Source organism: Eriocheir sinensis, chromosome 3, assembly GCF_024679095.1.
Source record: "Eriocheir sinensis breed Jianghai 21 chromosome 3, ASM2467909v1, whole genome shotgun sequence".
Taxonomy (NCBI): Eukaryota; Metazoa; Arthropoda; class Malacostraca; order Decapoda; family Varunidae; genus Eriocheir; species Eriocheir sinensis.
In genome coordinates, this window is record NC_066511.1 from 11,720,945 (window position 1) to 11,733,682 (window position 12,738).

The 12,738-nt window shown below is 43.0% G+C and overlaps 1 protein-coding gene across 4 annotated transcripts in view; it reads right to left on the minus strand.

The window, feature by feature from the left end:
* Positions 1 to 4,355: 4,355 nt before the first annotated feature.
* LOC127005116 (anaphase-promoting complex subunit 1-like) overlaps positions 4,356 to 12,738 on the minus strand; it is a 34,546-nt gene continuing 26,163 nt past the window's right edge. For all 4 annotated transcript variants that reach the window (XM_050873716.1, XM_050873687.1, XM_050873699.1 and 1 more), the window contains exons 13-21: positions 11,334 to 11,492; positions 10,728 to 10,887; positions 10,422 to 10,519; positions 8,703 to 8,834; positions 8,139 to 8,313; positions 7,047 to 7,286; positions 6,535 to 6,769; positions 6,238 to 6,360; positions 4,356 to 5,172 (exon numbers count right to left, since the gene is read on the minus strand). In XM_050873716.1, the coding sequence (XP_050729673.1) occupies positions 5,075 to 5,172; positions 6,238 to 6,360; positions 6,535 to 6,769; positions 7,047 to 7,286; positions 8,139 to 8,313; positions 8,703 to 8,834; positions 10,422 to 10,519; positions 10,728 to 10,887; positions 11,334 to 11,492 (1,420 nt within the window). In that variant the 3' untranslated portion in view covers positions 4,356 to 5,074. The remainder of the gene's footprint in view (positions 5,173 to 6,237; positions 6,361 to 6,534; positions 6,770 to 7,046; positions 7,287 to 8,138; positions 8,314 to 8,702; positions 8,835 to 10,421; positions 10,520 to 10,727; positions 10,888 to 11,333; positions 11,493 to 12,738) is intronic.

Sequence of the window (12,738 nt, forward strand, 5' to 3'; positions counted from 1 at the left end):
TTTTCTATGCCCTCTCAGGCCTCAACTCTCAGAAGGCTAATGGACCTGATGGAGTGCCTCCTATTGTCCTTAAAAACTGTGCTTCTGTGCTGACACCCTGCCTGGTCAAACTCTTTCGTCTCTGCCTATCAACATCTATCTTTCCTTCCTGCTGGAAGTATGCCTTTGTACAGCCTGTGCCTAAGAAGGGTGACCGTTCCAATCCCTCAAACTACCGCCCTATAGCTTTAATTTCCTGTCTATCTAAAGCTTTTGAATCAATCCTTAACCGGAAGATTCAAAAGCACCTTTCCACTTCTAACCTTCTATCTGATCGCCAGTATGGGTTCCGCAAGGGGCGTTCTACTGGCGATCTTCTTGCTCTCTTAATTGACTCTTGGTCATCCTCTCTTAGCCGTTTCAGTGAAACTTTCTCTGTTGCGCTAGACATATCGTATCGAAAGCCTTCGATAGAGTCTGGCACCAGTCTTTGCTTTCTAAACTGCCCTCTTTCGGATTATATCCCTCTCTCTGTTCCTTTATCTCCAGTTTCCTTTCCGGCCGTTCTATCTCTGCGGTGGTAGACGGTCACTGCTCTTCCTCTAAACCTATCAACAGTGGCATTCCACAGGGCTTTGTCCTATCACCCACTCTCTTCCTGTTATTCATCAATGATCTTTCCATAACAAACTGTCCTGTCCACTCATATGCCGACGACTCCACCCTGCATTATTCAACTTCTTTCAATAGAAGACCAACACAACAGGAAGTACACAACTCCAGACTGGAGGCTGCCAAACGCTTAACCTCAGACCTTGCTATCATTTCCGATTGGGGCAGAAGGAACCTTGTGCCCTTCAATGCCTCAAAAACTCAATTTCTCCACCTATCAACTCGACACAATCTTCCAAACACCTATCCCCTATTCTTCGACAACACTCAGTTGTCACCTTCTTCAACACTAAACATCCTCGGTCTATCCTTAACTCAAAATCTCAACTGGAAACTTTATATCTCCTCTCTTGCTAAATCAGCTTCCTCGAGGTTGGGCGTTCTGTATCATCTCCGCCAGTTCTTCTCCCCTGCACAGTTGCTATCCATATACAGGGGCCTAGTCCGCCCTCGTATGGAGTATGCATCTCACATGTGGGGGGGCTCCACTCACACAGCTCTCCTCCTCCTACTGATAGCCTTCTACCTCTTAAATTCCGCCGCGATGTTGCCTCTCTTTCCATCTTCTATTGATATTTCCACGCTGATTGCTCTTCTGAACTTGCTAACTGCATGCCTCCCCCCTCCCCCGGCCCTGCTGCACATGACTTTCTACTCATGCTCATCCCTACACTGTCCAAACCCCATATGCAAGAGTTAACGAGCATCTTCACTCTTTCATCCCTCACGCTGGTAAACTCTGGAACAATCTTCCTTCATCTGTATTTCCTCCTGCCTACGACTTGAACTATTTCAAGAGGAGGGTATCAGGACACCTCTCCTCCCGAAATTGATCTTTCTTTCGGCCAACTCTTTTAATTCTTTTTTGGGAGCAGCGAGTAGAGGGCTTTTTTTTATTATTGTTTTCATTTTTTGTGCCCTTGAACTGCCTCCTCTGTTGTAAAAAAAAATGTAAAGAAAAAATGTTATCCTAATTTCTTATTTTAGGCATTTATTTAAGTCTACTCTTTTATTCAATTTCTGAAAGTATGAAAAAGGAATTATGTTCACTATTTTCAGTTTTGTTTGAAGATGATTTAGATTTTTGACAAAAAATTTTCAACTTTTTAATATTTTATCATCGATATCTAGGAAATTATTATTTACTATTCTATAAAAAACGAGCGATAGTAATCATTAATCTCCTATCCTTCCTGATTAAATAGCTTTCTGAATAAGATATTGGTCCATAAATAAATTAGTTACAAGAAGAACATAAGCAATAAGGTTTTGATTTTAAGTGAGCCGGTGTTGTGTCATCTGCCATCCACGTATCCTAAGACATCCCATCCTGATTTACGAATGCGTGGAACCCGATGTTTACAAACACAGTGTTGATATCGTAGTTTGTCCAGGCAAAATGGCGGCAAGACAGCATGGCAGCTTTTATGGGAAAATGGCCAAATTCAAGAATGATATAGACCCCATGATTCAGATAACCCACCATTAAATGGACAGAATCCGAGAAACATGACCATCAATCAGAAGAGTGTAGGTTATCTCATTTATCAAATTTACCGACATACAAGGGGTGTAGGTTATCTCATTTATCACATTTACCGATATACAAGGGGTGTAGGTTATCTCATTTCTCACATTTACTGACATACAAGGGGTGTAGGTTATCTCATTTATCACATTACCGACATACAAGGGGTGTAGGTTATCTCATTTCTCACATTTACCGACATACAAGGGGTGTAGGTTATCTCATTTCTCACATTTACCGACATACAAGGGGTGTAGGTTATCTCATTTCTCACATTTACCGACATACAAGGGGTGTAGGTTATCTCATTTCTCACATTTACCGACATACAAGGGGTGTAGGTTATCTCATTTATCACATTTACAGACATACAAGGGGTTCAGGTTATCTCATTTATCACATTTACCAACATACAAGGGGTGCATGTTATCTCATTTATCACATTTACTGACATACAAGGGGTGTAGGTTATCTCATTTATCACATATACCGATTTTACAAGGGGAGCAGGTTATCTCATTTATCACATTTACCGACATACCTCATTTACTGACATACAAAGGGTGCAGGAAGAAACTTTCATATTTCAAGCAATTTTCAAATTCAAAACATACGTCAACATTTACTTAAAAAAAAAAAATAAATAAATAAAAAATAAAAAAAAAACTCACGTGGGACATATCGTGATAGGCAGTCGACAAAGACACGGTACCGTGTTGCGACTCATCCACCCTTTGTTTGTAAACAAATCCCGTGCATGCGCAGATTGGATGGGATGTCTTAGGATACATGGATGGCAGATGACACCACACCGAATAGGACACGTAGCAATGGGTTTAAGTTGGATAAGTTCAGGTTCAACAAAGACATAGGCAAGAATTGGTTTACCAACAGCGGTGGATGAGTGGAACAGACGTAGAAGTCATGTGGTGAGCGCCAACACAATAGATACATTCAAGAAGAGGTTAGATAAGTTCTTGGATGGGAGGGGTATGGGGCATTAGTTTGGTGACGTGGTCTGGGCGGCACTGTCTTGCGAGACCTCCTTCCTCCTCCTCCTCTTGTTGCGGGGGGAGCCCGACGGGTGGGTGGGGTGGGGGGTCGAGGGAAGGCAAAGCTCTCCCCCTGGTTAAGAAGAGGGGGGGCCATTGAGGCGGGGCAAAGCTCCTCCTTTTAGCTTAGGTCTTGTTGGTTTCCCGAAAAGGAACTGACGCTGCCGCCATTAGAGGGTGGTAACACTGCAGCAGAAAATACATAACTGACAACTGGGGCAGGTCACTCGGTTACTAGAGTGAGCGGAAGCCCACTACTGCAGCCCACACCACACTGTCATGGCGTCGTGTAACAAGTCCCGCCAAGCTAATAAAGCGACTTTGTGCCTGCGCGTCTAGTTCACGATACCTTACCAGGATTAAATAAATTAACGATCAATAATTATCGCTTAATTTTATAAATAAAGACGCTTATTGAAGTAACTATTTAGCAACGTGTATATAAATAATTGTAAGAAGTCCGCAGTCACTTGTTGCCATGACAACACTGACCATTTTGGTTTCTGTGATCGGAAGTTAGTTTGTGAAGTTCCTATCTCCACAGTCCAATTACCTTTTACAAAGATGATCCAATCTTTGCAGTCCGATCGCCAAGTGCTGTTCTGTTCAAATCGGAAGATCGGACTGATGATCGGAAGTGCCCAGCTCTGATATATATATATATATATATATATATATATATATATATATATATATATATATATATATATATATATATATATATATATATATATATATATATATATATAAAAGTTTGGGAACCACTGCACTACAGCTTCCCTGGCATTTACTCGGATACCTTGCAGGCGTGTGTTTTGCTAAGTGGGAGTTAGCGGGTGTGTGAGAGATTATGTGTTCTTTACCCACCCTCAACCCATCTTTCCTTTACTGATTCTAGGATATACTAATAAATACATTTCCTTACAAATAGTGTGTATTATATTTCAACAGTTCTAAAGATATTAGTCTGTTTTAATGCGAAATGCAGAGATGAAGTGCATGAGCAAGACAAAGACAGGAGAAACTATACTAGCTAACTAAACAGAGGAAGAGGAGGAGGAGGAGGAGGAGAGGGAAACAGAAAGGCAAGAAACAGGAGGAGGAGGAAGAGAACAAACTTTACACAATGTTTTAACGTAACATATTATTAGCAATGTCAGTTATTACAAAATGTATACAAAATAGAAGCTTATTATTGTACCTGCCAGTCCCTCCAACTAGTATACATATGTTGCTTTGAAACAGCATAGTTATACAGCCACTCCTAGTCTTCTGATAGCAGGAGGCTGCGCTACAGAGCCCCAGGACTAGCAGACTCTGGTACAATGGCAGATTTCCATTTAGAATTAGAAGAGTCAAACATTCTCTGGTTCTGCAATGCAATGATCAGTCGTGTGAAGTTGTCCAGTCAGTATTTTTAGTATTGCTGAATATCCTAAAGTTAGTGTAGAGATGTATCCTATCTGAATTTTTATGAAACTCAATATGCAAATCTATTTTAGTTAGGTCTTCGTTTATTTTAGTCACACTTCTTATTGAACCCTTTAACATTTACACACAAATGCAAATGTGATTACTATTTTAGAGAAACTGTTGGGCATTTGGCTTGCATGATTTGTGTCCAAAGATTACTGAACAGGCAACTTCATTGAACTACTCCACACTGCACAGCTGGGAAACTTTGGATCACACCCAGCAATAACAGAACAATGCTGGTGTTGTATTGCTACTGCAGAGGTTGCCTGATATTTGTAACTCAACAGTACAGCCAATACACTCTTCACAAGGGTTTCAGTACCATTGTTTTCATATCCACAACTCACATCACTGCACTCAATCTGCACTATGAGCTAAAGAGTATCTTCACTAGTGATGAAATGGCTGCAGGCTGAACCTTGGCCTTCCGTAGTGCAGCCATCAGAGGAAGAGGGTTTGAGTGACCTGAAAAAAGTGCTGCTATTAGTAAAGTGAAACTGAATGTTTATTATGAGAGGCACATGTCAGAGGACACATTCCTTCACTCACTCAACATTGCTGCTCCTTGATGGCCCTTCCCTCAACAAATCTCCATGCAGGCCACTTTTCCATTCCATGTAACTGCTGGCAGGATCCACTGACTTATTCAAACCACCAGCTTCGTGGTCTTGCCCTTGACCTCCTCCACAGGATTGTCTCTTACAGATACAACCCAATGCATGGGGTCACCCTCTGGGTAGCGTGCAACATACCCATACAGCTGGAGGTGAAGTGTATGGTCCTCGCGAGGGAAAGGCCTTGATTCAGTTACACAGAGTAATCACCAGTTTGACACACACAGTGATAGCCCATGATTCAGCAAAGATGCAAAAAACCCAAGGTGTCAATTTCCTTCTTCAAGTCACTATTTAGTCTCAGAGCCATACAATATAACAGGGAGCATAAATAACTTCAAGATCTGGCTCTTTGCTCTTCTGCACAGGTATCAACAATATCACATACACGTGCTGAGTGAGTCATAACACTGTGGGACGTGCCCATCCCCCATTAGAGTTCTTGCTGTGACCTGCCATTGTCTGCACTACTTATTAAGGTATGTGAATTTTCCAAGATATTGATGTCCTCGTCCCACACATGAACAGACCAGAATGCTTTCTCTAGTAATCCTTCAAACTCCAGCACCATTAACTTGGCCTATGAGGCCCCAAGTGCCAGTGGCTTCGCCTCTTTGAGCAGCAATGTCGCAAGTTGTGAGAACTACTGCATCATCAGCAAACACAGGATCAGTGACCTTGGCTTTACTGACAGATACTTCGTAATGACTTTGGCTCACAACTCTGCATTACACACAACATACAAGTGTTGAAAAGTGACAGGGCAAGGATGCTGCCGTGTCTCACTCCCGCATTCAGAGGAAAGAGGCTGGCAGAGGCCGAGCCTGTGGACTCAGGGTCTCCCAGGCCAAGACACAGACAGAGGTGTTTGGAGGCACAATAGATTTGGATGAACAGCATGTTAATACAACCTTACCTTCTGTGGATGGCAGGTCAGTATAGGCAGGCAGGTGAAGCATTACCAGCGTAAAAGCACACTTGGCAGAGTACGTTCTTTCAGTGTCTCCCTTCAGATATCGTACCACCTCTTCTGATGACTCTGCAATGCATTGATTAGCTAGTAGTGATGCATAAAGAGTATGATAATTGCAAAAACAAAAGGCATTTCTAATAACAATAATAAAAAAGAGACAAGAAGACTCAAATGACCAAGAGGAAAACACTTGCCTTTGCTGATGACAAAAAAATATGATGCACAGAATAAAATATATACCTATCAGCCAAGTGTCAATGAGCAGTTCCAACTGCTTGCTGAGGGATAAAGCTTGTTCAGCAGACACCAGGGGTCTTGTCTTTCCTCTCCTAGTGTGTTCCTTGGGTGTGGAGGAACACACTCTGTCCTGGTGGTGGTTGAGGTTGTGCATGAAGTGAGCGGCACGGACTATCAGCTTGACGTGCCACAGCAGGAGGCCGGTCCGCTGGCTCAAGGTGGATATTCTTCGGATCCCCTGAAAAATTTATCAGATTAAATTATCACACCAACAATTGACTCATGATGTCTTGATAACATAAAACACCTGATTATCTTCTTAAAAAGTGGGTGCTATACAAATATTTTAAGAATTCTGCAAGATCAATCACCAAGCTTTTTTGTGCTCCTTGCTTTAATTATCTTGACATATGACCTTACACTGTGGACTCAACAACAGGTTCATATATAAGCAAGGATTCATACTCACACCAAGGTTGAATATTTAATACATGAAAATCCAGTCCTATACTTGCCTGCAGAGCTGCCAGCCAGTTGGTGATGGCCTGAGGCTTCCCTACACACAGGTACTCATAAATGATGGTGATGAGTGCCTGGGTGAATGCTGCGTCCCCGTCCTCTGCCTTGCCCGGCTCTGGGGCGGACACGCTGGAAGGAGCGGCTCCACTGACAGACAGGTTGGGAGGCGTTGACCCGCCAACCATGCTGTGGACAAGCCCCGCCGAGCACCCACTCACTTCCTCCAACACAGAGCTCTGAAAAAATAGAAAATAAATAGATAAATAAATAAATAGCCATACTGTTGCAACTGATATGTGTACACAGTGATTTTGGTAATTATAAGAAATAGGTACAAAGACTTAGTTTCTTAGGTATGTCATGTGGGCGAGTCAAACCACCGGAAAGGGTAGAAACGGCAGGAAACCAGAGAGCTACCATAATATGGTGATTAACCCATCCGCTGCGATTGGCACGGATTTTGTCTTCACTAGGTAGTCTGGTAACATATAGTTCCAGGTCTTTCTCTGCCTCTGTGGTGGATAGTGGAGTGTTTCCCATGTGGTATTGGTATGCTGGATATCCCCTCCCAAGGTGCAGGACTTTACATTTTTCTTCATTGAATTGTAGAAACCACTTTCTGTTCCATTCCTGAAGCTTGGTGATGTCTTCTTGTAGGAAATCCACAGTCAAGGGGTTAATTAATGCAGTGTAATCAGTTCTGAGAAGCAGTTCACAGCAATATTTATAGCCTTGAGGGAATTGATCATCTTTCACTGCCTTTCCCTTCACTATTTCATGTTTCTATGCAGGGAACTCTAACCTTCAGAACAAAACACTTACTGAAAAATGTACATTCAAAAAAGTCTAAACCCATACAGTCACCCTACACTAAACCAACTCAGAAGCCTTGCACCCTCTCTCATAGCCAAGGGGCTGATTGGCTGGATGCATGCAATACGAGTTGTGTGAGCTGGAAGTGTCTGAGAGTATGTGACTGTTACTTTGAAGTGAGGTGAGGGAGGGGGCGAGGCTTCTGGACCACTTTACAGTAGGGTGCCAATAGTTTTAGGTGGGCAAGGTGGTGGAGCCCAAGACCTATGACCTACCTTGATAGTCCAGCGAGCAGAGTTGTCCTGTGTGAGCAGGTGGGCCAGCTTGACCTGCAGGCCTGAGGGTGCAGCACCATAAGGATAGCGGCCATCCTTCAGCTTGACGGCCAGCCCATCGCCACACCGCAGCAGTGCCTCAAGGATGCTCCAGGACTTGTTGCCATTGGAAAACCTACAAATTAGTGATTAAAGAGTAATTTGTATGCTGTTATTTTTCCTGTCCTTACATATACTGCCATTATGATCATTATGTTTAATTTGCCAGGTGCTGCAAAGTTTGTATTTAATTTACCATTGATATATATGCAGGCACAGTTATGTATTTAAGAAGCTAAAATTATTATTATTATTACATTTGACACTCTCTTCAGGTTAAAGTGAACCCATCTTTTATAGGAGTTATGGCTACCAATGACAGGACATCCATAGCAGTGAAATCAGTGTAGGTGGCAGGCAGGCTAGACTTTATCAGAGTAGACCATATATACAAGGTTTTACAGCAGACTAAACACATGAGGCTCTGGCCCATGCACTGCATCTAAGGAACACTCCCAGACTAACCTGACTGGCCAGTATCGGTGGTCGCTAGCGTCCCCCTCAATGATGATCTCTGACAGTTTGGACAGCTCGGGAAGCATGAGTGGAGCCAGGGCTTCATAGGACTGGTTTCTATACTGCTCGGTGTCAGTGAACCTAAGAAAAATACAAGAGGGCCAAGATTACTTTCAATACTTTCTTCAAGACAGTACGTATCAGTGTTGAGTTACCTGTTGCCTCTGTTGAGTGTGTATTTCCAGTTATTATTCTTTGCTATTGTCTCCAAGTCTCAAAGTAATGAAGACTAACATGGAGGCTGTCAGCAGTTGACCCCTTGACTGTGGATTTCCTACATGAAGATATCACCAAGCTACAGGAATGGAGCAAAAAGTGGCTGCTACAATTCAGTGAAGAAAATGTAAAGCCCTGCACCTTGGGAGAGGATATCCAGCACACCAATACCACATGGGAAACACTCCACTATCCACCACAGAGGCAGAAAAAGACATAAGAACATAAGAATGTAGGAGTCTGCAAGAGGCCGGTAGGCCTGTACGAAGCAGCTCCTTTAAGACCTGGGAGTGTATGTTACTAGGCTACCAGTGAAAGCCAAATCCATACCAATCGCAGCGGACGGGTTAATCCTTCAAAATAATTTCTGTTTCTGTGGACAATCTCTCCCTTCTACTTCCACACTGCCATAGCAACATGATATTTTAAGGCCCATCCACATGATCGAGGAGTGCCCTCAAGCACAGGGGAGCGGTCTGCCCGTTGACGGACTTACCGCTTGTGCCCGCTGAAAAACTCGCTTGTGCCCGCTGAAAAACTACTACTAGCTAGCAGGCACAAGCGAGTTTTTCAGTGGGCACAAGTGGTAAGCCTGTCAACGGGCAGACCACTCGCCTGTGCTCGAGGGCACTGCTCGATCGTGTGGACGGGCCTTTACACATTGCATTTCCTGGTAATTTTTCTCCACTATTTCTCTACACCTGTTACCTTATATAAGCTCAGAGGCTGTCAGCAGGCAATCCTTCAATATAAAATTTCTGTGTCTTTGGTCAATCTCTCAGGCAAACTCTACTCCCACTTCCTGCATAGCAAAAACATGGCACTTTACACACACTGATTGCTTTTTCAAGGTTTATTATCACTAGCTAAGCTACCTCCAAGAATACATTTTATGACATATGCAATAACTAAACTAATATACTGAAGGCTGATTAAAGTAAGACCCAGGCAGCAGGTCAGCCAAGCAGTTCCCTATAACGGTAAGCATCCATTTGTCTGTCTGGCACCAACCAACGAGTGCTCGAGTCCGGCAAAACATGATGATACAAAAAATAAACCTGTGTCTACTGACTGACGGAGTGAAAATGTGATATGTGAAAATGAATTTGTGTCTAGCGTTTCAGGGGGATTATCCCATCAGCTGCAATTGACACGAATTTGGCTTTCATTGGTAGGCTGGTAACATATAATCCGAGGTCTTTCTCTGCCTCTGTGGTGGATAATGGAGTATTTCCCATGTGGTATTGGTATGCTGGATATCCCCTCCCAAGCTGCATGACTTTACATTTTTCTTCATTGAATTGTAGCAGCCACTTTTTGTTCCATTCCTGTAGCTTGGTGAGGTCTTGTAGGAAATCTGCTGTCAAGGGATTAAACTGCTATGAGATATGAAAAGCATAACCAGAAGACTGCCAATGACTGTGAGTGAGCTGACCTTCCCTTTGCACACACCTGACTGTGATGTTTACTTGGCAGAGCCTCCCAGTGTCCACATCCACAGGCATTAAAAGTCTGGGTTCTGCAGCCAAGACATACAGGTGCCGCAGTGCCTACAAAAAGAAGATGAGGTAAAATAAAAAAATAAAAGTTTTTTTTGGAGAGTAATGGATATGAAAGTGAGGAAGTGGTTCATGGGGATGAGAGGAAGGAGAGAAAAAATCTAACAGGAAAGGAGAAAGAATGGAAAGTGTCATATATGAATATCAATGGAATAGTGTCATCGGGTTAAGAACTTGGTCCAAAGGAAATAATACTCACTTGTAGATGGTAACGATTATCATTGGAATGTGTCGGAAACTTGGGGAAACAGGCAATGATGAGTGCTGCGATGGCCATGTTTGATGTGGCCAGCGAGAAGCGGCCACCCCCAAGGAACAGGAACCCGAGGGCCATGTGGATGGTGAGGTGGGAGCCGTACCTGCAAGGAAGGGGCGCTTTAGGGGCAGTCAGCTTCATAACAACATGTGAAATTTTTACATGCTGCAAAATAAATAGAAAAGACAGCAGTACATTAACTTCCTAGCACTAAATGGCTTGAATTTTGAGATTTTCCACTGTGTTATATATTGCAGCTTCTCTAATGCTGATGTGGAAATTGGAAATTAGAGGCACAGGAAAGAAATGAATGGAGACTTTGAAAGAGGCTGCTGTTCCTTACACACACACACACACACACACACACACACATATGGAATGTTTGTGCTGAAACTGGAAATCAAAGGCACAGGAAAAAAATGAATGGAAACTCTTGTGTGAGGCTTATATATCCTGCATTGGAGTGATAGAGGCTGCTGCTGCTGTTTACTCCTGATTCACGCTGACTACACTGATCCGAGGCTGAGCGGTGGGCGTGCAGGACCTTACCCCACAGTGGAGTTGGAGGGCCCCACCCGGGAGCGCAGGTACCGGATGATGCGCAGGACGTCCAGGTCACCCGTGCCAGCCATCACCATTGACAGACTCAGCAGGATCACGTTCAGGCATGTCTCGATGGTGGATTTCCCGGCGAGCTCAGCCACACTCCTACAAGTGGAAACAGAAGCCACTGTCATTGTTCTTCAAGCATGGTGGATTGAAATACAGTCTCAAGGGCAAAAACAAAAGCAACAACAACAACAAGGTTTTCATAGGAGTTTTGGGCATTTCCAGGGGTAGCTCTATGGTGGTTTGACCCTTCTTCTGTACCATGAACCTAAGGAAACATTCATTAGAACCAGATTGACCTCCTTGTTGGCCTTTGGAAATAGTTGATGTGAGGGGTAGAAGTGTCTGGCAATACCGACCATAGCCCATCAAGCCCCATAAGGAAAGTAAGGACGTTAAATGAAAAGAAGGAGAAGAATTTACAACCCCAAGTGAGCAGACAACCAAGAACACACACACACACACACACACACACACACACACACACACACACACACACACACACACAGGAATAATAAATCAAGCTGGATGGAAGTGACGAGTGGAGTCCCCCAAGGATCGGTGCTGGCTCTGATTATGTTTGTAATTTATATTAATGACATGACAGAAGGGGTGACAAGCTATATGAATATGTTTGCTGATGATGCAAAAATAATGAGAAGGGTGGCTAATGAAAATGACTGTGTAGCCCTGAGCATAAATCTCGATAGAATAAGCGAATGGTCACGCAAGTGGGAAATGACATTCAATATAGAGAAGTGTAGCGTGATGGAGTTTGATAAGAGCAGTAGACGAATATCGGGGAACTACTCTCTGAGTAATGAAAGAATCATGAAAAAAACTGAAGAAAAAGATCTGGGAGTGATCATAACAGACAAGTTATCCTTTGGAAAACATATAGACCGGATAACTGGGGAAACATACAATCTTCTTAGAAACATAAAAGCAGCATTTACATATTTAGATGAAGAAATGGTGAAGAAACTAATAACATCGATGATACGTCCAAGACTGGAATATGCAGCATTAGTGTGGTCACCTAGATTGAAGAAAGAAATTACAAAGTTGGAAAGAATACAGAGAGCAGCGACTAAATTACCGGAAACTCTGAGAGAACATACTTATGAAGAAAGACTGGAGAAATTGGGACTAACAACACTGGAGAGCAGAAGAGAGAGAGGGGACCTAATAGCATTGTACAGGATACAAGAGGGACTGGAGAAATTGGACAGGGAAGATCTAGTGGTACGTGACAAAAGTGTAACAAGAGGCAATGGTAAGAAATTGAAAAAAAGCGACTGTAAGAGAGACATCAAGAAATACAGTTTTCCATACAGAAGCATAA